This window comes from Portunus trituberculatus, chromosome 19, assembly GCF_017591435.1.
Source record: "Portunus trituberculatus isolate SZX2019 chromosome 19, ASM1759143v1, whole genome shotgun sequence".
Classification (NCBI taxonomy): Eukaryota; Metazoa; Arthropoda; class Malacostraca; order Decapoda; family Portunidae; genus Portunus; species Portunus trituberculatus.
Window position 1 is genome coordinate 10,510,207 of NC_059273.1, and position 25,731 is coordinate 10,535,937.

At 41.0% G+C, this 25,731-nt stretch overlaps 2 protein-coding genes and 1 long non-coding RNA gene across 15 annotated transcripts in view; 2 read left to right on the forward strand and 1 right to left on the reverse strand.

Annotated features, from left to right (window-relative positions):
• LOC123506350 overlaps window positions 1-18,813 on the forward strand; it is a 29,548-nt gene extending 10,735 nt beyond the window's left edge. For 3 of the 5 annotated variants that reach the window (XM_045258374.1, XM_045258373.1, XM_045258375.1), the window contains 9 exons: window positions 1,762-1,974; window positions 11,141-11,416; window positions 11,634-12,914; window positions 13,212-13,379; window positions 13,672-13,797; window positions 14,907-15,089; window positions 15,292-15,501; window positions 17,080-17,211; window positions 17,373-18,813. In XM_045258374.1, coding sequence (XP_045114309.1) covers window positions 11,147-11,416; window positions 11,634-12,914; window positions 13,212-13,379; window positions 13,672-13,797; window positions 14,907-15,089; window positions 15,292-15,501; window positions 17,080-17,211; window positions 17,373-18,359 — 3,357 coding nt within the window. In that variant the 5' untranslated portion in view covers window positions 1,762-1,974; window positions 11,141-11,146 and the 3' untranslated portion in view covers window positions 18,360-18,813. The remainder of the gene's footprint in view (window positions 1-1,761; window positions 1,975-11,140; window positions 11,417-11,633; window positions 12,915-13,211; window positions 13,380-13,671; window positions 13,798-14,906; window positions 15,090-15,291; window positions 15,502-17,079; window positions 17,212-17,372) is intronic. The other 2 variants (XM_045258376.1, XM_045258377.1) reach the window with 1 other exon arrangement.
• LOC123506354 overlaps window positions 6,729-25,731 on the reverse strand; it is an 80,013-nt gene continuing 61,010 nt past the window's right edge. For 5 of the 9 annotated variants that reach the window (XR_006675418.1, XR_006675414.1, XR_006675410.1 and 2 more), the window contains 4 exons: window positions 19,442-19,751; window positions 13,205-13,389; window positions 11,652-11,795; window positions 6,729-7,192 (listed from right to left, as the gene is read on the reverse strand). This is a non-coding gene — a long non-coding RNA (uncharacterized LOC123506354). Of the gene's footprint in view, window positions 7,193-11,651; window positions 11,796-13,204; window positions 13,390-16,115; window positions 16,211-19,441; window positions 19,752-23,875; window positions 23,970-25,731 lie in introns of all 9 variants that reach the window. The other 4 variants (XR_006675412.1, XR_006675415.1, XR_006675417.1 and 1 more) reach the window with 3 other exon arrangements.
• The window catches only part of LOC123506353, a 19,811-nt gene continuing 13,678 nt past the window's right edge, over window positions 19,599-25,731 (forward strand). Inside the window, exon 1 of the mRNA XM_045258382.1 lies at window positions 19,599-19,731. Within this exon, the coding sequence (XP_045114317.1) occupies window positions 19,608-19,731 (124 nt within the window). The 5' untranslated portion in view covers window positions 19,599-19,607. The remainder of the gene's footprint in view (window positions 19,732-25,731) is intronic.

The following is a 25,731-nucleotide window of genomic DNA, read 5'->3' on the forward strand; positions in this document are numbered from 1 at the left end:
TGTCCCTCCCAAAGCTAAGGGACAATAGGGATTTCAGCCCTTACTCATCTTCCGCTGAGTGTGCAGATGAGGATACATCATTGTCTGCACTGTCAGAAGATGTGGAAGGGTCAGCTGTAGCAGGGTCGGCACGTTTTATTGATTTGAAGAAAGAGGATATGGAGGAAGGGCAAGCTGTAACAGAGTCAGAACATTTCACTGGTTTGAAGAAAGAGGATATGGAGGAAAGGCCAGCTGTAGAACGGTCGGCAGCGGATGTGAAAGGGCCAGCTGTAGCGGCAGGTGTGGGAGGGACGGCATGTCTGACTGGCTTGAAGAACGAGTAGATGGAGGACTATTTGGTTTTTCTTGTTTTTTCATCATAGATTTCTTGATAAATCTTGACACTTTTCTCTACATCATGAGCCACTTTGCTACTCCTGGCAGGATTTGGGTCACATTCCTTCAGGGTTTCCAGAGCTTTTTCAATACCACCGAGACATTCTCTAAGAGTTTAAATGTCCAGGCCATACACAGGTTCTTCTTCCTCGTCTACCTCTTTTTCTGTCTCCTGTGATGACTTGTCTTGCTCTATAAGTTCATTTGAGAGAGATTCAGCATGGCTTTCCAAAAGATCTTGAACATCATCATCATCAACTTCATTGAAGCCAGCCCTATGGCACAGATTTACTATGTCATTTCTGATCGCACCGATGTTGTCTTCAGCGAAGCCTGGGAAGTCATGCGCGCATTCTGGCCATACTTTATTCCACGCCAAGTTCATGGAAGACGTCTTCACTTCGTCCCAAGATGACGATGTTATCTAAGGCGTGCTTGATGTTATACGACTTCCACCATTCTCTGATAGTGGGCTTGCCAGGCCCATCTGTCCTTTATCAGTTGCTGCATGGTTTGCTTCTGGTAGTAGGCTTTTAATGTTTGCCATAATTATTATGAATATATTTGTGCTTACAATAGATCCTTTAATATTCCATTTATTCATCTAATTAGTAATGCATGTAAGTAATATGTAATGCAGTTAAAAAAAGGGAGGGGAGAAGAAGAGATAACAGGCTCTAAGGGTGGTCAAGTTGTTGTCAGTACTGTGAGTGGCGGGGGAGGTGTGGCGTGGATGACATCATCACCCCTGCTATCCTGCGCTGGGCCCTCTCGGATGACATGAGCAGATACCGTATATCGAATTGAGGGTAGTAATTTCCAAATACCGTAACTGTGAATTTACCGGATAAAGAAGGTAAAGAGCTGCCATGGTACAGTGGAACCATGCGTGCTTTGGGGTCCAAGGTCTCCAAGTGCACCGGTTCGAATCCTGTTCACGGTCCAAGTGTAGATTGGGCTTCCTCACTCGGGGCAACGGTTTCCTTTAGCCCATAAATTCCCATGAAAAGCCCACATGGTATATATAAAAAAAAATAAATAAATAAAAAAAATAAAAAAAATATCGTATAACGAGGACTTACTGTATAGGTACACACAGTATATGGATTCAAGGGCTAAATGCAAGCTACTAGGTGTAGAGACACATATACAGAGTTTTTGGTTAGTTTACTATTATTCCCAAAATATATCTTAGGGTATAAAAATTTGTATTTGTGTTGTTTTAGATCTAAAGTGACTTTTGCGTTTGGTAAGACAGTTTAAAATACGTAGTTATATGCATGCTTGGATATCTTTGGTTAAAAACTTGTAAATGCACTTTTCAAACCTCTTTGAACGTTGTATTTTTCAGCATCTTTGAAAATTGAAAATTCTATTTTCCAGGTTGTAAGAACCAAACAGTGAGAGACTTGGAACTCAAATGAGTAAGCTTTGAGACTCCATGACAGAAGAGGCTGCTAGGGACATGTCACCATGGTTACAGTTAGAGGCGTAAGAAGCCTTCAGAGCCAGCGCTGGCACTCATCAGAGAAGCCTCCTACCTGCCTGCCTACCTGACCAGGATTCTCCCTAGCTCTTTATTGAAGAGAACAAAAGGTACCCCTAATGTTAAAAAAAACTGTACTTAGCCTCCAAAGGGCCTTAAAAACTGTATATGGGCTAATAGTGAGGGCTGTTAGACCCATTTTTTGACAAGATGGGGACAGACTGGACAAAAGCACCATATTTTTTCCAGGTAGTCTACATGTCTAATACTTGCAGATTTTGATATGTTCCAAGAAAGCACAGCTCTAGTTTCCAAGAAACAGATGGTTTATTTCATAAAGTGTGGTGACCGTGGATGAATTACCGGTTGTGGTTATGTCTTTGACAACTGACATTAATCAAATGAAGAAAGACTCTTCAGATAGATTCATTATTTTAACTGGGTCATTGAAGAAACCACTAGACTAATGACACCAATTTTTGTTAAAAATAATGAAAGAAAACAATAAAAAAATGTTCACAAAAAAAAATCTTTTTTGTTACATATTGTTATTGGGTCTTTCTCAGTTCTTATTATTTTGTTTTTACTCTGCTTCAGGTTGACCTATAGTGGGTAAAACATGGATTGGCAAGCCTGTTTGATTTGCCCAAAAAACAACAAGCGAGAAGTTGAACTGGCCCTTGAAGGCCCATGGAAGTCGAGACATGTCTCAGCCATATAAAAACTTTCTTAATCTTGTCAGTGAATTCTGCCGACTGTGCATGTTACCTGTGACTCTTCCCTTTGACAAAACCATCACTTCAGACGACCTGGTCAATAACCAGGCCAAGTGGCACGGAACATGCTATGGAAAGTTCAGCAAATGCAAATTAGAACAAGCAAAAAGGAAAATAGAGTATGAAGAGGCAGGACCATCTGGTGACGGCACACAAGAAAAGCGACAGAATGTTCATCATTCAATGACAAAGAACAATTGCATTTTCTGTTCAAAGTCTGACAGCGCACTCCATGAATTTATGACAATGGGTGCTGACCAGAATATCAGGAGAATGGCAACTGACCTACAGGAAACAGCAGTGCTATCGAAAATTGCTGCTGGAGACGTAGTAGCTATAGATGGCATGTACCATTTGAACTGTTTCACTGAATTCCGGAATTGGCATCTCACTTTTTTGAGGGCTGAAAGAAAACGAAACGATTCAGATGGGAGTCAAACAGAAAAAAAGAAAATAGAAGCTCGGGCTTTCATTGAGTTGACAAGTTACATAGAGACTTCAGTTGAAGAAGGGGTTTTCGGTTTCAAATTTTCTGAGTTAAGGCACGTGTATGAAGAGTGTCTAGCAGCACTTGAAATTCAGAAGGAAGTCAACAAAATGCACTTCAAAGAACAGATCCTCACCTTTTTTTTCCAGAAGCACAAGACAAAATGATGGGAAACATGTGGTGCTTATTTTTAATCAAGGAATGAAGCAAATGCTGAAACAAGCCTTCACTGATTATGAAGGAGATGCTTACATTATGGCAAAAGCTGCCAAAATCATCAGAGAGGACATTTTCAAGTCTGAAGGATTTCATTTTGATGCAAACTTTCCACCAAAATGCCAAGAAGACTCAATACCAACAACACTGAAGATGCTTGTCTCCATGATGTTGAAAGGACCTACTTTGAAAAATCAAGAACCTCAAGAATCACAGGCCCCACTGACAATATGTCAGATGGTAATGTTCAACTGCACAAAAACGGCTAATAGTGTGGTAAAACAACGACATTACCCGACTTCAGAGCCCCCATTGCCATTATACCTAGGGTTGAATGAGCACACACTGATGCGGTCCAAAAAAAGGGATAAATCGTTTGCATGCCTTGGGCCTCAGTGTCAGCTATTCCTGGATTCTTCAGCTTGAGAATCAACTAGCCTCTGTAGTTTGCCAGAAAGCATTGGACTATTCACTGCAGGTGCAATGGACAATCTGGACCACAACCCTTCAAGCACCACAGCCAAAGGCTCCTTTCAGGGAACGGGAATAAACCTCTTTCAGTCTACCACTTCTTTCAACAAAGGTCAGAAAAGAGAGGCTCTCACTCTTCTTCCACAGAGTGAAGAAAAGGATTTTTTCTTGCCAAACAATTTCAGTGTTGTGCCAGTTGTTTCCCTAAAGGAATCTGAAATTGAAGTGCCAAAGAAACACCTAATTCAGACAGTTGCAAGAAATATGGACACAGCAATAGAGAAAGAAACTATGGCTTAAAACAGCTCTGGATCTGGTTGAAAAAGATAAGCTGGACAAGGGAGAGTGTGTGGCGTGGTCGGCATATCATACATCTCAGCAGAATGAGTCATCTTTTGAGGAAAGAACACCTGCTCTGTCGCAACTGTTGCCTTTATTCTACGAAAAGGCAGCTACAGCTGCAATGGTCAAACATGGTATGGACGTTGTGGGTCGTTCAACGGAATTTCTCAACAGTGGACAAATCCCGGTAATTGTAATGGATGCTCCACTGTTTGCTCTTACCAAATACGTCCAATGGAAATGGCCTGAAACACACGATGAAAATAAGATTGTTGTCATGTTAGGGGGCATGCACGTTGAAATGGCTCTGTGGAAAACTGTTGGCGATTACCTTGATTGCTTTGGCTGGACCAATGCACTGACACAGGCAGGGATTGCTTCATCAGGAACAGCAGAATAATTTTTGAGCTGTTCTCCTGTAACCAGAACATGCCACGCCCATCAAGTCAACGCTATTGTCTTGAGAAAACTTCAGAAAGAAGCATTTCTCACCTTGCAACCAGAAGCACAGGAAGAGTCAGAAGAAGTTAGGTTACAAAAAATGGTTAGAAAGAGTCTCACATTTCAGTACTGGGACACCATACTCAGACTTGAACTCCTTGTTCTTCTGTTCGTCAGAGCACATCATGAGGCTGACTTTTCCTTGTATGTAAGTTCCCTGAAAGCTCTGGCCAAGTGGTTCTTTGCCTTGGACCATCCAAATTATGCGCGCTGGGTTCCTTTTCACATTCAAGACATGGAAAATCTGCCACTTTCAACCTTGAAAGAATTTGTTGAGCATGGTCATTGGGTGGTCTCAAAAACAGCAAACAAATTTTCAAGCATGCCATTGGATCAGGCTCATGAACAAAATAATGCCTTTGTGAAAGGTTCTGGTGGAGCAGTAGGGCTTACAGAAAACCCATCAACTCTCCGCAAATGGGTACTGGCCGGTCCTGAACAAGCACGCATACTGACTGAGTTCGAAGATTCTTCAAAAGTAAGCTCTGCAAAGCACGCACATCACGAAGAAGGTTTGTCAACTCAGGAGTGTTTCAAACAACAAACTCTCAGCCTCACAAAAGTTTAGGGAAATGGGCAATCCTTTCATGACTGACACTGAAGAGCTACTGACATTGGACTCTCATGATGTTCTCAATGATTCTGTCATACATACAGTCCACACCATTAAGGATCTTGGTGAACACCAGTACAATGACTACTGCAAATTGGTTCTGACTGATTGTGAAAGATCCATCCATGATCCCATAAAGAAAAACTCTCTGCGACTGTTCAGGAGTCCAATTGCTAAAGCCAAAAGCAAACAAACATATGCCAGACTCTGAACATATCAGTTGGGTTTGGCACAGGAAGGAACTTTTCCTACATTTACATCAATGCCTTGGCCAAAACACTTGGCAAAGAAATGTCAACTGCCCTTCCAGTTTTCCACAGCTTCACAGGCTGTGATACAATATCAGCCTTCCTTGGAAAGGGAAAAAGGTGTGCTTGGGAGACTTGGAAGTCTTTCCCTGATGTGACTAAGGCCTTCAATGACATCGCCAGTCACCCATTCAAAGAAGTGGACGTCAGTGATGAGAACTTCAAACTTCTGGAGCGTTTCACCTTCCTCATGTACCAGAAGACAAGTGGACTAGAGACTGTCAATGAGGCTCACAGGGAAATGTTTTGCCAACAAAGCAAAACCATGGACACTATTCCTCCCACACAAGGTGCCCTCCTGCAACATACAAAGCATTGTGTCTACCAGGCTGGTGTCTGGACAACAAGTCATCAGTCGCAGCAGCACATACCAACTCCAGAAAGATAGGGCTGGAAAATGGACACTGCTAAATCTTGTTGGATTCCTCTGTGGACAACTTTGCCCATTGCCTCAGAAGTATGTAGTGAACTTGTCAAGTGTGGCTGCAAAGCTGCTGCTGGGTGCACTGGAAAATGTTTTTGCAAAAAAGCCCAGTGGCGATGTACAGACCTTTGCAAGCGCAACTGCATGAAGGATTAGACATCTATTTCTTTATTCAATCACTTTCTTTATTTAAAAAAAACATGCAGATAGGTTGATTTGATTAATATACTTTTATTTTGTCAGGATTAGACAAATTAACAAATGAAAATTTACTTATAAGTAGGCCGGACAATTTTTTTAGATTTTACATTGATCGCGTTATAATTTTTTTTTATCACATGACAACCTCAGATCATGTTGATTTTGTGGAACATATAAAAAATTCTTACTACTGGACCTAATAAACATCTCCAGAAAGTTTGGTGCGTTTGTCCACTCTGTCCCCATCATTTTGCCAACAGGCCTCACTATAAAGAAAAACCTTAAATCTTTTTTAAGGACCTAGAAACCAGTATAAGTTCAAAATTGGCAAAAAAAATCAAAATGAGCTAAAGCCTAAAACCTTCTCCCATAAAGCTGTACTAGAAGCCTAAAATATATAAAAAAAAAAATGTCCTAGAAGCCTAAAATATGCAAAAAAGAATGTCCGTAAGTCCAAAATACTCTTTAGTGTCTCCGGACATCTTGTATTGGAGAATTTAGGAAAATTTTATATTAAAATTTAAGTAAAGGGAATGAGTTATTTTTATTTAATAGCTGCTAACATTACTACATAATCTCCAGAGAGCCTTCAGAGTGTTTTTTTAACAAACTTAGTACAACACTGTACTGTGTTTTACACCAAGTAATTTTATTTTACAAAGTAGTGTTTTCTTTAACAAAACAAATTAGTACATAATAAATGTTCTCTCTGGACACCAAGGATGTTTGAGCACACCTACCCACAATGACATTAAACTCAGCACTTATCCCACCACCAGCTTCTCCTCTTGCATAGATAATAAACCATGCATCCTGCACAGTTCTCCTTCAGCACTAGTCAGCTTTTGCAACACTTCCAGCTTGGTCCATTTTGCTAGCTCCTCCACACCTTATGCTACTGGAGTCTGGTGTAGAACGTGAGGTGCTTGCAAGGTGTTAGTGATGTGCTGAGTGGTCATATAAAGTCCATGGAGAGAACAATGTTGAATCTGCAAGAAAATCAAAATGCAAAGTAACATCTCATTCACAGGATGTTTTTAGGAAATTTTCATATATATTTTATACTATTTTGCTATGCCTGCCAATTCTTATGTATGTGAATGCTTAAAGGGTAAATATTAGTAATCATAGCAATTTACCTGCAAAGTAATACTCCAAAACCATCAGATTTCCAAAACAATGAATTTAAAAACATGTAAATATGAGAAATAGAAAGAAGAGGGAACAGAAGAATGGAGAATGAAACTTGCTGGGCATAGTCTTTCCTTCATTGAGAGATAAAAGAGCTCAAAAAGTTGAGCGAGTGGTGAGTGAAGCATAAGAAGTCCCTCAACAGAGTGTGGGGCAGCTGTCACCAACAAGCCTAAGCCATTTCCAAGGTTACAATAAATGATGTTAGAACTTTCTATATAGTATAAAGAGGAGGTCTCTATAGTATAAAAAAAAGGTCAAAATAAAGATGTCATTATCATCATTATTAGGACATTTACTCCATATGTTACAATATCTATCAGATTAAGGTAAATCTATCAATCAGGGGCATGAAAATAAACTTAGAGAGGAATGCTCCAGCTGGCACCATTGTGTTCACTACTAATCAAGTTAAATTGTGAAATATGAAAAATGTCAATCACTTTTTTAGGTTATTCCCTTCTTTCTCCTGTCATTCACGGGTCAGTTTATTTTATTTTGTCTTTCTTATTTTGCACCAACAACTTTTCATATTTCACAAATTAAAACCAACAACTTTTCATATTTCACAGATTAAAATAAACTGACCCATGAATGACATAAGAAAGAAGGGAATAAATAACCTAAAAAGTAATTAGATCAACACAGGTTTCAAGAAGAAAAAAGTTCCACAAGAACAAACTGGCATTTGTTCCTTAGCTCTGCAGGACAAACACTAAACAAACGCTTTCCCACTGTATCACATTCTCATCTCCTCACTGCATTTCATTAGTGTTAATGATGACAATATCCAATGTTTGCCAAGAGTGGATTTAAAACGTGTAATTCTCATAAGAAACAATAGATAATAGGGGGGATGCGGGATGTGGTCCAAAGAAATTCATACAAAATACTCTTATTTATTTGGCAAATTAACATGTTTTTATTATTTACCATTCTAAATACTAGAAGTGTTTTTAAAGTAAAGGGAAAAGCAAGAAATAATGAGGAAACAGCAAAACAAAGAATACGTAAACAAAACACTCACTGCATCACTGCCTTCACCTTCACCACTCACACCACAGTCAGTCGCTATCTTCCTCTGAGCTTTACCACTTTATCAAAAATCCACTTATCAAAAATAACCCCACATGCAGAAGATGATGAAGAACGTTTTGGGGCCATCTTGGTGAATTATAGGCAAATTGAAGAGACTCCGTCTGTACTCAGTGCTGGCAGACTGCAAATGAGGCATGAGAAGAGTGGGAGCTGGATCCAAGATTCTGTAACAACATCAGAGCAACCCTCCCGCTGCGAAATGGCATCCATGAACGCTTGGAGGGACGGTAATGAGGTTGCTCTCAGGTTGCTTGGAACACCACCTCTCAAGGTGGTGGAACTGTCTTGTATATGCATTTATGTTTACAAAACATTTCTTTCTATTAGCTTTTTACAACCTTGTCCCCAAGAAAGGATTGTTTTGTAATGCATAAAGTGAAATCTTACATGGAATACCAAAAAATAAGCAGAGATGAAATCGGCCACAGACAAGGCGGAGACTCGCAGTGACTCAGCCGCTTCTTCTTCGTGTGACCCTTTTAGCTTGCGTGTTGCTTTCACCACAATATTTATGTTTCCACTCCTCTATTGCCTGCTATAATGGATATCATATCTTAGTATTCGTATATGCTCATGCCATGAGGATAACCTCAACTCCATGGCACTGAGTGATAGTGAATTACAGTAAAAGTCCTTAAATCCGGAACCTTATAATCCAAAAATCCTTATAATCCGGAAAATTTGAAAGGCTGAGTTAAATATGTAAAAAGTAAGAAATAATAGTAATAAATATATAATAATAATAGCCGAAACCGAACATGTCATCACCGACATTGAGTTTAACACAAACTCGTAAGAGAATAATATCTGGAGGTATTTATTACAAGTGGTGTTTTATGTTTCTGTAGGTGATTGTGTGTGTGTGTGTGTGTGTGTTGCGGAGTCCTGTTATCTGCGTGGGTGGTCCAGCTGGTGTACTCTCGACGCCGGTGACGTGATTGGCTGGCGTACGATGTTGGAGGCCTTCCTTTCTTTTTGTTTCCCTTTATCAGACATCAGTAAATGTTTTATGTTATGAAATGTGTTTTGTATTATATTTAAAATTATTTTATAAAGTGTGACATAAGTATTGTGGACTGTATACATATTATGTGGGATACAGTACAGTACAATCACTCAAAATTTCTCATATACTGTGGATGGTGGAATAGCCTACGTAAAATAGTGAAATCACCTACACAAATACAAGTTGACAAGTAGGAAAAGAGCAATCATCACATATGGGCCACCATAATGGCTGGAAAGGCCCATGCCACTCCCCCCATAGTCTGGCAAATCTTCAAGAAAAAAAAAAAGCCTACGTAAATCTTGTGTGGTGTGGTGAGGAAGTACACAGTGGACTGGTGGTAGTAGCAATCCCTGTAAGATGTTATGACAGTACTACAAAGAGATATAGCAAGTTGGGGTTAGTTTAGTGGGGTTTACATAGTACCCTCAAGATTTTAATCTTACTTTCAGCCTTACTATCTTAGTCCCGAATGCCTGAACCCCCATGACTTCCGGATTTTACTGTACCAATGAATACTGCGGTATTTCATTAGTAATTCACTATCACTATAGTGATAATCCTGCTATAGTGGATATCATATCTTAGTATTCATATACGCTCATGGCATGAGGATAACCTCGACTCTGTGGCACTGAGTGATAGTGAATTACTAATGAAATGCCGTGGTATTTCATTGGTAATTCACTATCACTCAGTGCCACAGAGTCGAGGTTATCCTCATGGCATGAGCGTATATGAATACTAAGATATGATATCCATTATAGCAGGCAATAGAGGAGTGGAAACGTAAATATCGTGGTGAAAGCAACATGCAAGCTAAAAGGGTCACAAGAAGAAGAAGCAATGGCTGAGTCACCGCAAGTCTCCACCTCGTCTGTGGCCAATCTCATCTCTGCTTTACTTTTTGGTATTCCATGTAAGATTTCACTTTATGCATTACAAAATTATCCTTTCTTGGGGGCAAGGTTTGTAAAAAAGCTAATAGAAATGTTTTGTGAACAAAAATGCATATATAAAATAGAAATGTTTTGTGAACAAAAATGCATATATAAGATAGTAACACCACCTCGAGAGGTGGTGTTCCGAGCAACCTGATAGCAACCTCATTACCGTCCCTCCAAGTGTTTATGGATGTTATTTCGTGGCAGGAGGTTGCTCTGACGTTAAAATTTCTTGGATCCAGCTCCTGGCAGCCAATGAGCACTTCTAGGCAGGCTACCAACCTCCACCCGCCAACAGCAACGAATCTTTGTGGATGCTATTTTACGAAGGTTGGTATGTGAGTAGGAGGTTGCTATGGAGGTTGTCTGTACCAACATAGACAACAATCTGCTTCTTGGATCCAGCCCTGGAGCTCCCACCTATCGGCCAGCTGTGGAACTCTCTGGCGCTCAGTTTGAAAATGCAGTTGGGCCAAATCACGTATAAGCAAACCGATCTCGCAAATTAAATTAATTATAATATTTTTTCGGTCGCGTTATAACAAAAACACATAAATCAAACACGTGTAAATCGAGAGTTACCTGTATGCCTCAGCACAGGCATGTACAGTCCCCTAAAAAAAAGTATGCTGAGGCAGAGACCTTATTTTCTTTCTCAAGGGAGAAGGTAACATAATGAAATTCTTCCAATGTTTCAGAAAACCATGAACCACCTCACATGGAGCAGCCACAATAGTGTCATCTGGGAGGTGGCAAACAAACTCCTAGAGGATGGAGTACAGGTGGATGTGTATCTACACACAGCAGTGAGAGGAGCCAGCACTGTGGAGGGCCAGCATACCACCATCATACCAAAGCAAACAACCAGAAAGAAGAACTCTCATAAGGACTCCATTAGCTTTCCTGCTCACAAGTTGATACTAGGGGCTGCTTCACCCTTCCTCAGAAAGGTAGAATTAGGATGTAAAACAATGGTGAGAAATTTAGACTAGTAGCTTACCCTGATTCCTCATTAGTTACACTATATGAGGGTTAGCAACTAAAGTCAATTGTTGTAACTGCATTCCAAAATATAACTAAGGTTCTTGTCTAAAATATGTTCTATATACTCACTCAACAAGAACATGTGCAACATACTACCAAAGATTTTCTGTAAACATCTGAGGATTACATCATTGTTTTGTATTTCAGGTACTGAATGAACACTACCTGGAACACCGTGATGCTTGTGTTGACATCACCATCCCTCATGTGGTGCCAGAAGCCCTGCATTGCATCCTCAACTTCCTGTACTGTGGCAGCACAGGTGTCCCTCCAGGCATCAGGAAAAGTGTCTTGGAGGCTGCCAATCTGCTGCAGATCAAAGATTTTGCAGATTACTATCTTTCTAGTATGAAGCTGGAGGGACTTATTGAGCAGGAAAATTCAGTATCTCAGGAAAACTTAATTGAGCCAGAAATGAAGAAGACATCAGAAATTTCTCATCAAAGAAAAGGCAGGAAAAGGAATAGGTCTAGTGACAAACAAAGTGTTGACTCCCAAGATTCAAAAGCTGCAGTACACGGGAAGGAGAAGATTGGATCAGGGCAGGACAGTGGAATTGTTGGTGGAGTGGGAGGACGGAGACGTAGGAAAATAAAGAGCAGATATAGTGCAGATATTTATGAGGTAAATCTCCCCAAAATGAGGAAATGGAAGAGGAGAAAACTGCCAGGACTGATAAAGATTGAAAAGGAAGCATCTGTGCAATATCCAGGAAAGACACAGCCATCTGATGTTTCCCTTCAGCCACAAAAACATGCAGTGCCTTCTTTGACTTCCCTTATTATGGAAACTGATAAAAAATGTGAAAATGAATTGACAAATGATAAGACACAGCCATCTGATGTTTCTCTTCAGCCACAAAAACATGCAGTGCCTTCTTTGACTTCCCTTATTATGGAAACTGATAAAAAATGTGAAAATGAATTGACAAATGATAGTGATACAGCAAAGAATCATTTCACTGCTCCTTCTCTTCCTCCTCCTCTTACTCCTTTCAATGATTCTTCCTCATTTACTGGGAAAGAAAACAAGAGCCCCACACCACAACTCCCATTAGCATTAGTCTCCTCATCATCCACAGTCATCATACCATCAATATTTGTGCCTGACCAGCCCTATCTCTCTGACACAGCCACAAAATCTGAGGCTTTGGCAGAAATGTCTTGTCCATCAGCTATTGTACAGGAAGATTCTGTGGACATTAATGAAAGGCCACTGGAGCCTTCCACCATGGCCATTGGCTCATCACCACCACCATCTCTGCTGTCAGAAGTGAAAGAACTACCAATGATGTCACCATCATCTTCACTTGCAAGTTTCCCTCTCAAACAAGTAACATCCCTCACTCACCATCACAAGATATCAGACACACTTCATGATGATAAAACTGAAGAAGAGGAGCAAGAGGATGGACTTTTCAAGTTCCAGGTTTAATGTCTTCCTTATATCAATTCCATATTCTTATCTGATATTCCCCATTCAACACACATTTTTTTATAGTAATATACTTTCTATATGAAGCTATACTGAATGCAACTCAATATAATTTATTTTTTGAGCAAGTGGTCCATGTTTGATCACCTACTGTTGCAAATAAGAGAATATTTAACACACTAGACTCTATTGTATCAACTAATTGATTAATACTAAAATTAATAATATAAAATGTCATATCATAACTCCCCCAATCATACCTAAACTCACTAACACTTGCTCACCTACAAGGCATTGCTGAAAGGATGTGAAGATTTCCCTGACGAGGTATGCCCAGTCTCTCAGTCCTCACAGGGAGGCAGGGGAGGCAGCTCAGCAGAGAAGTACCAGCCTGGCAGGGACAGTGTTGACATCAACCAGTGGATATCAGAGGAGATCCAAAGCTGCATAATACCAACAGTAAGGAACTCTGTAAAAAGAAAAGAACATGGAATAATGGAGTAATGGTTCATATTTAAGTATTAATAATTAACTGGAATAATGGAGTAATGGTTCATATTTAAGTATTAATAATTAATTGATAAGTAAAAAATGGGAAAACATGTAACTTTAGTAATAGATTTTTAATTAGTGTAACATTTGGCTCTAACTGTAACTTGTTCATGGAAATAAGGATGTTGAGAGTGACTCAGTTTCCATAAAGATAACTGTAGTGATTCTTGATATAAAGTGTTGGTGCTCTTCTCTATAGACAAGTGACTGTAACAAGGAGAGCAGCCAGTGTGGGACATCAGTGGAGGAGAGTAAAACAGAAGACACTGTAGAAGAAATTGGCATGGAAAACAAGACTTTGGATTTTATTGGTGATAAGAACAAGGTAAGGAGGTAATGTGTATTTTTTATCAATCCCTAGAAAGTACACAGCCAAAATTGCTAAGTACTGTAATTGTTTATATGTATTTTACTTTGTAGTGTCATCCTTGTTTTTCAAAATTCATTCATTCTTATACACTGCCTATTTCCTTATACAGGCAAGCCCCGCTTAACGAACAGAGTACGTTCCTAAAGAAATGTTCGTTAAGCAAACCAATTATAACAAGTTTGACCCCTGACTTAATTGAACTTCCATTGAGAGTAGCGAGAGTGCATCATAGTATAGTAAAAGGTTTAAATGAAAGTAAAAATTATGAAGTTAAACATATAAGCAGTTTAATTTAAGTCATTATAATACACTAATGTATGTATGTAACTTTATAATGTTGATGATCTTAAATTTATGAAGGGAGGGAGAGTGGAGCGGGAAAGACGCTAGTTGGCAACCTGTGGAATGTACAGAAAGGACCCATCATTGTACCACATAAAAAACTTATGTACCACATTTCCATAAGGCTTTCCATTTTATCCATTGCAGAGTCACGAGTTCAGGTGGTTCTTTTAGCTTGTGTGGAAGATACGGTCTCACCAGCCTTCTTAATAGAGTCTGCTGACTTGAAAATAGTAGAGACAGTAGATGGAGTCAAGATGGTGGCGAGCAATGCTATTATAGTTTTCTGGCCTCTCTCGTGTCTGTGAATAATATCCAGCTTCACTTTGAGAGTAAGAGACTTCCTAGTCTTCTTAGCAATGCTAGGTGACATTGCAGTGCTGGTTGCAGGGCGTTTTGGTGGCTTGTTGAGTGAGGGAAGACGAACTGGTGCTGGACACTGTTATTGTTTTGAGCTGAGAGCGGGGAAGGGTAGGGGAGTGAGTGGTGCGCGTTTTGTCCACGAGAGGCGCTGGTGTATTCAAAAGCCTGTCGGCTTGCGTGATACGGCAGGGCTTTCAAACTTGGAAAAAATTACCGGGATAAAATTTTGTTAAAGCGAGTTTAGTCTTCATTATATGAGCAGATGGTAGTAAAAGGAAACGTTCGTTGTAGCGAAATTAAGTTAAGCGGGGGTTGCCTGTATTGTGAAATTAAGTTACACATTTTCTTCATAATGCCAGAGCATGGTTGAATGTGAACACTGTGGGAAGAAGTTCTCTGATCAACGCAGCTGCCATTCACACATTCGAGGCGTGCACGACGAGGCACGACAGATGTGTAGGTACTGTGGGAAGATGTTCAGGAGGCGCTGTGACTTGTACCAGCATGAAAGAAGACACAGGACTGCCAACCTGCCATGCAAGGTGAGGCTTTTATTCTGCTTCTTTGGTGTTGTCCATTCAGAGGGTTACAAAATAGTAATGATGGTTATCTTACACTACCCTTTCAGTTATTTTTTGTAAATGTAGTTGAAATCCCTTTTAGAAAACTGTAGAGCTGCAGCCACACACGAAATTTGTTCTCATAATAGGGAAGTCTACTTAATTGACTTCTTACTTTTTCCAGTATTGCGATAAGATATTCAAGGTGGGAAAAGATCTCCAGGCACACATTGCAACTCATGAGGGAGGTAAACGCTTCCACTGCAGCCACTGTGACAAGGAACTCACATCATACAGAAACCTGAAGAACCATATTGCAAGTATTCACCAAAAAGAAAGACCCTTTGCATGCCAGCAGTGCAAAAAGACGTATTCAAAGGCAAGCTCATTACAGGTAAGACTAATAGAATTACAATTAGTTTGAATTGTAACATTGTAATGAGTCAGATAAGTGTTAGAGAATTAGATTTAACATTGTAATGAGTCAGATAAGTGTTAGAGAATAGGCGACTTGTGAAGCTGTGTCACCAGATGGCATCACGTGTCTAAGCACCACAGAGCGAATTTCTCTGAAAAAATAACTTAATTACCATAAATGCTCTGCATTCTTTCTTGGAAAACTATAAATACATATCAATACCGAAACTGTTACTGCTTGTATAAAAAATGCAGTCGATATGTATCTTTATCTAAACAAAACGAAGATAATGACAATATATAGTAGTTGAGAACTCAAGTAAAAATAATTGTCCTTATATGAAAGTAATGCAGATTTAAGCAGAAAAGGTGTCAAAGAAAAAAAATTCTGCTTGCATTTCTGCGTGTCCTGAGTAACTGTATTGGGTGTGTCCGTGTCTCTTTTGAAAAAGAAAATACCAAGAAACTGAATGTCACTTAACAACTCAGAGCAGAATGTCCCAATGTCAGGACGTGACACTAGTCACTTTGTTGACGCCGTCGGCGGGAAAACACCTTCTCCCCCATGGTCACACAAGATTCACCACTCACCTCCACTGCCCAAGCAACTGCAACACTTGTGAGAACACCGCAGGCATCTCTCTCGGGCTCGTAGGATCATACAGGATCATCGCAGCCTTTAACAACTGGAAGAAATCTTCAGTTTAGTAAACAACATGCATTGTACCATCCTGGATTCAGTGTTGTACTCTTAAGCCATGCCCCTCAAACTATTTCTCAAATTTTTTTTTTTTTTTTTTTTTTTTTTCAAAAGAGACACGGACACACCCAATACAGTTACTTAGGACATGCAGAAATGCAAGCAGAATTTTTTTCTTTGATGCCTTTTCCTGCTTAAATCTGCATTACATGCAGAAATGCAAGCAGAATTTTTTTCTTTGACGCCTTTTCCTGCTTAAATCTGCATTACTTTCATATAAGGGAAATCAATTTTACTCGAGTCCTCAACTACTATATATCGTCATTATTTGTTTATATCTAAAGATACATATCGACTACATTTTTTATACAAGCAGTAACAGTTTTTGTATTGATATGTATTTATAGGTTTCCAAGAAAGAATGCAGAGCATTTATGGTAATTCCATAAGTTATTTTTTCAGAGAAATTCGCTCTGTGGCGCTTAGACACGTGATGCCGTCTGGCGACAGAGGCAGTTTCACAAGTCGCCTATTAGATTGATGAGATCAAAGACACCATTACTGTTTTCTGTCACAGTCTATATAGTCTGGAGTAGATGGCACTGGTCTAAGATGCATCATGATCACAAATCCCCACCACCTGCTGCACTGATTTACTGATCCAATGCTACTGGAAAGACAATTGTCTGAGTTTAAGAACAAATTTTAGACAAACATAACTTATCACAACTGACTTACAATTACGTATATAAAAAATGAACATACATTTACGTATACAAAAAATGAACAGCATCAATCTCTTTGACACGTTTATTACTTTTTGTACTCTAGTTTTCTTTTTTTTCTTTTCCCAAGGTACACATAAGGTCAGTGCACACTGGAGAGCGTCCCTTTGAGTGTAGTGTGTGTGACAAGACATTCTGTAATGCTGCCCTGCTGAAGAACCACCAGGTTGTCCACACAGGGGAGAAGAAATATTGCTGTAAAGTGAGTATTCTTTGATTCTGGCTTTATGTAAAGAAGTGTTGTATAAAATGCTGTTTTATGCTAGTTGTGTGGTGCCTGAAAAGGAGGTGGGATGAAGGCACAAAAGTTTGTCTCCACAGCCAGTTATATGATATCACAGTGGTCTGTGCTTCTCTGTGCAGGTGTGTGGCCGTCCCTTCAGCCAGTACAGCAATATGGTCAGCCATCAGCGCATCCATACCAACAGCCGTCCGTTCTTGTGCCACATCTGCAGTGAGGACTTCAAGACCAAAGAGGCACTACTGAAACACAAATGGGTGCACACTGGCCTCAAGCCACTACGTTGTCGCCACTGCTTTAGGGAGTTCCGCATCAAGGAGCGCTACGAGAGGCACATGCTCAAGTGCCACAACGAGGTGACCAGCCTTCCTGAGATCTACTTTGAGGTGACAAGTGACATGGTAAAGGAAGAGAGCAGCAACTCCCCCTACTGTGACATCAAGGTGATTGGAACTGCTGGGGAAGAGGAACACTTTGAGAACACCACTCAATCCCAGATGCTTGATGACCAACTTGTTGATGGAGGTCCTGCAAGTGACCTTGGCCCAGTGGTTCATCTGGTTAGCAACATTGCAGAGCAGGAAGTGGCTAGTGGAGAGGCTGGTCATGTGCAGCTAAGCTACCCACTATTGACCTCTACCACCACCTTGGAGGAAGGCAGCAGCATCACTCTAGGAAGCATTGCTGGCCAGATATCCTGTGATGCACATGTAGAGCCTATTGATGTTGGATGTTTGCTGAACAATGAAGACACACCCAGTGGTGATGCCTTAATCATAGCAAGAGAGGGGAAGGCTGAGGTACTGCCAGCCACCATTCACGACTCTGCTGTGGCAGACTGTGAGGAAGTGGTTATCCTCACTAAAGTCTCTGAGGACACTGGTGAAATGAGTCGGCCACAGTCCACCATCAAAATCTGGATACCAAGTGATGAGAGAGCAGAGCTGGAGCCACAGGATGGTGAGGGAACCAGAAGAGGGGATATCCTGATTGTTTCCAACCCTACATTTGCAGAGACAAACCAAACACAGCAGGTGCTGGACCCTGAGATAAGCCCTCAAGCAGTGCACACCATGATACTTGAGACCTCTAACTCCAGTCTGCAGTAATTGTTAGTGGATGTGTGCAGCTATGGACTCTGAAAGAAAACCAAGTACTTCCATTGAAGCCAACATATTGAAGTCAAAGTAGTATAAGGATGAATATACAAATATAAGAGATGCACATATTTTTATACACAACTAGACCTTTCTTTTATACCTGGCACCACCACATACACATATGTACATATTACCTAATTTTTCTTTGTCTATGTATTAATATTATGTTTAGGATATCTTATTCATCAAGAATTTCTTATGGTATATTGCACACATGAATGAGTCATCAAAGGTTTACCACTGCCCTATCATGCACCTCTGTTTTACGAATGACAGTTGTGAAATTACAAAAAAAAAAAAAGATCAATGACAGCAACATTTTTTAATCAATTTCACGCATATCATATTGAATTTTCTACTTGTTCTACTTTGAAGAATATTAAACCCTAGTCACCTAAATCTATAATATCTTTTATTTTGTAACTTCGAGACTTATCCAGGAAACAACTAGCTGGCAAAGACAACACTACCCTTGCCTAGAACATTCCCAGCAAAAACATGGATAAGGAAGAACAATGGTTATGTTATTACACCACACTGCCCCGGAGGACAAGCGATTGAACCCTTGACTTCCTTGCTATGCTTGAGTCACGAGAGAGAGAGAGAGAGAGAGAGAGAGAGAGTTATGACTGCATTTCAATTAACTGGAGTTTATTATAAAATTTAAATTGAGCTCGTGTTCTTTGTTTCCAAATTTGTAGAATTTTTTTTTCGTGAGTGATAATGCGAAGAATCGAGAAGACTCCTGAAGGCGGAGGCTGTTCCTTTGCGGTATACAACTGATAAGAGGGGAGGAGGAGGGAAGAGTCGGGAGGTACTGTGGAGGGGTGGGCGGATGAAAGGCAGGCAGTGATGTCATGAGGGGGTCAGCCAGGCAGCAGTGGAGGGCAGTGACGGTGAATGACGGCAGCAGCAACACATATTATCGGCTCGCATTGCCTCCCGTCACCAGTACATCTCTGACCACCGCCCGACTAACATCAGCAACGCTCCACCACACACACACAAGAGACGGGCGCTGAATCACTAACCTTTACTGTGCTGTGGTGACTGGAGTCTGACTCACTGACACATTTGAGTCAAGTAACCGTTTCTCAACGCTGGAATTTCTCGTGCAAGGGTCTTGATCTGTAGAGTGTGAGGTGAACGACCAGTGCCCGGGAACAGTGGCACCCGCGCCATCACCGAGCCGCTGGCATGGCCACGGCAGTCACTAAGGATGGCTCGGTGGTGTACCTTCCCCAGGAGGAAAAGTGTGGGATCAAGGGACGCGCCTACAGCCTCTTCTCGCCCAGTAATTCATTCAGTCTCCTCAAGCCAAGTGAGTAGAGTAAATGTTACCTGTAAAGGAGAAGAGAGGAGGTTAGCGAGTTGTATGTCACGTAACACAGATAGAGGAGTAAATTAAATAAAACAACTAATAACGTGCTGACTTCACGTGTAATTCATTCAGTTTCCTTCAGTATCTGCAAGGGAGTGGCGGGAGGGTAAGGAACGTGATGTCATGTAGCCTAAAACAGCAGTGAGTAAGACAAAACATCATCAATAACGTGTCTGGAATTTAAGGAGTTCAACAGGTGTGTGTGTTCTCTCATATCTGGTACATTCCCATGAGCCATGTCTCTCCAGTGTAAAGAAACCAATAGTCAAGCGTGTGTGTGTGTGTGTGTGTGTGTGTGTGTGTGTTTAGAGAGAGAGAGAGAGAGAGAGAGAGAGAGAGAGAGAGAGAGAGAGAGAGAGAGAGAGAGAGAGAGAGATAATTAAATGGCAAGGGGACTGGTGAAGGGGCGACGGTGAGAAGACCCTGACGTGCACCCCGGCAGGACAGGCGCCGAGGACACGGTGTAGGAGGGGCTCAAGGTGATGGGGGGGAAGAGACTGAGTTTCTTCTTCACCTCATGATTCAAGTATCCTCTGTTCTTCCCCGTGGACAACCCCCCCCCTCCTCCTCCTCCTCCTCCTCTCCACGGTGTCCTTAAGCCAGCCCCCCCTCCTACCTCTCACTAAAAAGGTGAGGGACGATGACTCCTCACCTTCCGATCCTTCATTCTTTCACTCCTCCCCTCCCTGGCTCCCTCCATTCTTCCTACATAGCGGCGATGTATATAGCCTTTAAAAAGGCTATAGCGGAAGTTACTAAGACTTTTCAGGGTTTTCAGTGGTAGTAATTATTTTTAGGTGTAGTCCAACAAGTATTCCAACCACCAATAAGACAAGAACACTATCTCTGACCCTTAAAAAATATAGATGAAAGAACAAAGCGATTCAGAATAGACTAGCACTGAAAATTACGGTATCTTTATCTTTTTTGTCATTCATTTCGAGCCTAAGACGTTTTAAAAATCTATTTTTTCACATTAAATTTTCCAAAAGTCAATTATTTTTGCCCTAGACCTCTTTAAAAGTCCACTCTTTCACGTTAAATTTCCATACGTTCTTTATTTCGAGCCTAAGACGTTAAAAATATATTCTTTCACCCTAGATTTCCCAAAAGTCGATTATTTCAGCCCTCTTTAAAAGTCCACTCTTTCACATTAAATTCCCAAAAGTTCTTCAATTCGAGCCTAAGACGTTTTAAAAATCTATTCTTTCATTCTAGATTCCCAAAAAGTCAATTATTTCGGCCTCAGATCTCTTTACAAACCTAATCCTTGACCTTAATCCCTAAAGCCGCTACTTGTTGCTAAATTCCTGACGGTGCAATTGCTCATACCCCTAGAAAAAACTCCACCATCTCGCTCTATACTAAAGCACGAGACATTGCACCGGTCAATGTGAAAGGCGAAGGGAGCACGAGCGACCTTGAGAAGCCCCGTGATAAGAAAGGAATATACAGAAAAGGGAAGCAGATTGACAATACTGATGAATGATCCTCCTGTAACCACAACGAGTACATACAGTGCAAAGCATAACCTTTTATTATTTTTTTTTCTTTAATCTTCATTGAGTCGATTCTATTTATCTGCCAGTGTCAGCAAACCCACAATTATAGACTTGAAGTATTTATTCTAGACGTTTTGAAGTCCACTGCCTTCATCTTCAGCAGTACAAAGCAGAATGAAAAATACAAGCGAACCGAACCAAGAGGAGGAGGAGGGACAGAGGATGAGAGTAACGCGGCACTGTGTGATTGGCCAACCCTACCTGTGAGCTCCACCCTACTCAAACCCTTTCAGAATAAATACTTCAAGTCTGTAAACTGTGGGTTTACTGACAAGTTTATATTCACGATAGTGTGATATTCCATCCCATCTGCCAGTGTATCTGAGAGCCAATTCCTTTGCAGTTCCTTTTGGGGATCTAACACTGGGGTCGCTGTGGTGCAATGGAACCATGCGTGCTCTGGGGGTCCGAGGGGTTCGAATCCTGTCTACTGTCCGAGTGTAGGTTGAGTTTCCTTACTCGGGGCAACGCTTTTCTAGCGAGTGGGTTTTGAGATAAGAGGTACCACAAAAAAATACCCCCTTTAGCCAGTAAATTCCTGTGAAACGCTCACATGGTTAAAAAAAAAAAAAAAAAAAAAAAAAACTTACCAAGCTTGAATGCATTATATTCTTTCATGCAATAACGCTACACTGGTCATTAGTAACAAATTTCATATATAGAGAGATTCACTGAGGTATCGGTCACTAAAACAAGAAGAGCTAAAAGGATTATTCAAACTTCCAACTTGAAACCTCACTCTTGAAAGAATTAAGTCATACGAAAGGCAAAATACAGAAGCAAGCAAGGAGTTCCAGTTTACCAGTGAAATAGATGAAAGATAAGAGAACCCCAGTTAACTCTGTCCTTGAGAACCTTCGTAACTGACTGCAGCAAAAGCGTTTAGGAATACTGACTCTTATCTATCACCCCTTTCCCTTCTCCAGCCATCCAAACATGCCACTAATCCCCAGGCGCTGATAAGGTGATAGTGTGATAAGGCGAGGAACTGGCGTGTCTTTCTTGTATTACGTAAGACTCGTATTAGTCATCTGCGTTCTAAAGTTGAGCAAGTGTTGAATAAATATGTTTTTTAGTAAATATTTGTCTATCAGTCTATAGGGCTTGTCTATTTATCCAACTTCTTTACCTATTTATTTGTTCATCTATCCGTCTATCTATCTATTTCTCCCTTTACTTCTCTACTTATCTATGTATTCATCAATCTATCCGTAAACTAACCTCCTCTGAGATTACAAACACTTCTAATCATCCTTATCATTGCTAATTTCCTCTCTCAGTCTATCATAATCTTTATCACCTTACACCTTACCTTCACTCCCCTTACCTCTCTAAGTAGTAGTAGTAGTAGTAGTAGTAGTAGTAGTAGTAGTAGTAGTAGTAGTAGTAGTAGTAGTAGTAGTTCTAGTAGTAGTTGTAGTAATAGTAGCAGCAGCAGTAGAAATAGTCGTAGGAATAATCATAGAAATAGTCGTAGGAATAGTCGTACTAGTAGTCGTGGTAATAGTCGTAGTAGTAGTCGTAATAATAGTCGTACAAATAGAAGTAGTCGTAGCAGCAGCAGTAGCACGTCTTCTTGTATCTATTATTACGTAGCTAATCTTATGTAATCTACACTCATCCTTCTTTCTTCCGGGGGTCCCTAACTTCCTCTTCCTCCTCCTCCTCGCACCCTCACCTTTCTCCCTACTAATGAGGACCAATTTCATGATATGTCTCACTATTTCTTGCTTCTGTTAATCTCTTCCTACTCCTCAACGTAATTTCTTGTTACGTCTAATTTCCCTATGGCTATAAATGATTTCCTTACCTTCACTTCACTTCAGTATTATTAAAATTCTTGTACACGGAAGGAATAGCGGATGAAAAAAATTGAGTAACGGAAAATTGAAGGAAAAATATAAATAGGTGCGTAGGAAAGAAGGGAGGATCTTTTAAGTTGAGGAAAGGAGAGGAAAAACGAGGAAAATAACACAGAAAAGAATTTGCAGGAGAGGAAAAGTGAGAATACAAGTAAAAAGAAAAATGGAGAGAGAAATAATAAAGTAGGGGATTAAAAAAAAAGAGGATTACATATACAGAGTACAAGTAAAGGAAACTTAAAGAGAAAAGTAGATACAAAATAAAGTATAACGTGAAAAGAGAAGAAAAAAAAAAAACTGGAATAAAGAGAGAAAAGAAGAGAAAAGAAAGTAGAAGAGAAAGTAAGTCCAACCGATTCCTTAATTTGTGAACATTAATATTTAGAGGAGGAGGAGGAGGAGGAGGAGGAGGAGGAGGAGGAGGAAGGAGAAGTAGGAGGAGGAGGAGGAGGAGGAGGAGGAGGAGGAGGAGGAGGAGGAGGAGGAGGAGGAGGAGAAGAAGGAGAAGGAGAAGGAGAAGGAGAAGCAGAAGCAGAAGGAGAAAGAGGAGGAGGAGGAATAACAGTAATAACAGCAGTAATAGTAGAAGTAACAGTAGCAATAATAACAACAATAATAACTAATCACCAATACAAACATGCACGAGAGGAGCTTACATACTCTTATTTACCTTCATACTGGGCCTCCTTATGTAACCCTTCACACTCAAGGGCAATCGGTGCACATTCTATTAACACTTCAGAAGTCACCGTAACTGTAAGAGCCAAGCAGTTGCAGAGACAGCCAAGGTGAAATTATTACTCCTGATGGCCAACCAGAGTTATTTTTCTTGAATTAACACACTCATTAATTCACACACACACACACACACACACACACACACACACACACATACACACACAGAGAGAGAGAGAGAGAGAGAGAGAGAGAGAGAGAGAGAGAGAGAGAGAGAGAGAGAGAGAGAGAGAGAGAGAGAGAGAGAGAGAGAGAGAGAGAGAGAGAGAGAGAGAGAGAGAGAGACAGACAGACAGACAGAGACAGGCAAACACACACACACACACACACACACACACACACACACACACACACACACACACACACACACACACACACACACACACTCCGCGTAGTGTAGTGGTTAGCACGCTCGACTCACAATCGAGAGGGCCGGGTTCTAGTCCCAGCGCGGCGAGGCAAATGGGCAAGCCTCTTAATTCCTGTTCACCTAGCAGTAAATAGGTAGGGGATGTAACTCGAGGGGTTGTGGCCTCGCTTTCCCGGTGTGTGAAGTGTGTTGTGGTTTCAGTCCTACCCGAAGATCGGTCTATGAGCTCTGAGCTCGCTCCGTAATGGGGAAGACTGGCTGGCAGGCAGGCAACCGAGGTGAATTACACACACACACACACACACACACACACACACACACACACACACACACACACACAGAAAAACATGTAATGACACAACGAACAAGTAAAAAAGGGGAGAATAAAAGGGAGAAAAAAAAAGAAAAGATGAAAACAAAAGAGATAAAGGACAAAATTACAGAGAGAGAGAGAGAGAGAGAGAGAGAGAGAGAGAGAGAGAGAGAGAGAGAGAGAGAGAGAGAGAGAGAGAGAGAAGGAACACAAACTGACACAAGGGAAGAATAACAAGCACCAGAAAACGTAGAAGTAGGAGCAATGACGAGAAACAATAACAGGAATCAATATGGAGGTGTGGGTGTGAGTTGTATTAATGAACCTTTCCCATCAACACGGAGAGAGAGAGAGAGAGAGAGAGAGAGAGAGAGAGAGAGAGAGAGAGAGAGAGAGAGAGAGAGAGAGAGAGAGAGAGAGAGAGAGAGAGAGAGAGAGAGAGAGAGAGAGAGAGAGAGAGAGAGAGAGAGAGAAACCTGCGAGTGTTGCTACGCCTCATAAAACATTAATTTCTTACCAATAGGAGGAAGCGAGGTGTTGAGACTGACACCCAGAGAGAGAGAGAGAGAGAGAGAGAGAGAGAGAGAGAGAGAGAGAGAGAGAGAGAGAGAGAGACCTGCGAGTGTTGCTACGCCTGATAAAACATTAATTTCTTAGCAATAGAAGGAAGCGAGGTGTTGAGACTGACACCAGAGAGAGAGAGAGAGAGAGAGAGAGAGAGAGAGAGAGAGAGAAGGGTAGAGGTCAGATTACGGGGAAATCACACAAGACCAAGAAAATTAAGGAAATGTTATGCTTTCAAAACTGGTGGTAGTACAGGTGGTGGTGGTGGTGTGGTGGTGGTGCAGTGGTGGTGCAGCAGTGCAGCAGTGGCAGGTGGTGGTAGTGGTGGTGCAGTGGTGGTGGCAGCAGTGGTGGTGCAGTGGTGGTGCAGTGGTGGTGGTGGTGGTGGTGGTGGTGGCAGTGGTGAGTGGTGGTGGCAGTGGTGCAGTGGTGGTGGTGGTGGTGGTGGTGGTGGTAGTGGTGGTGTAGTAGTGGTGGTGCAGTAGCAGTGGCAGTAGTAGTAGTAGTAGTAGTAGTAGTAGTAGTAGTAGTAGT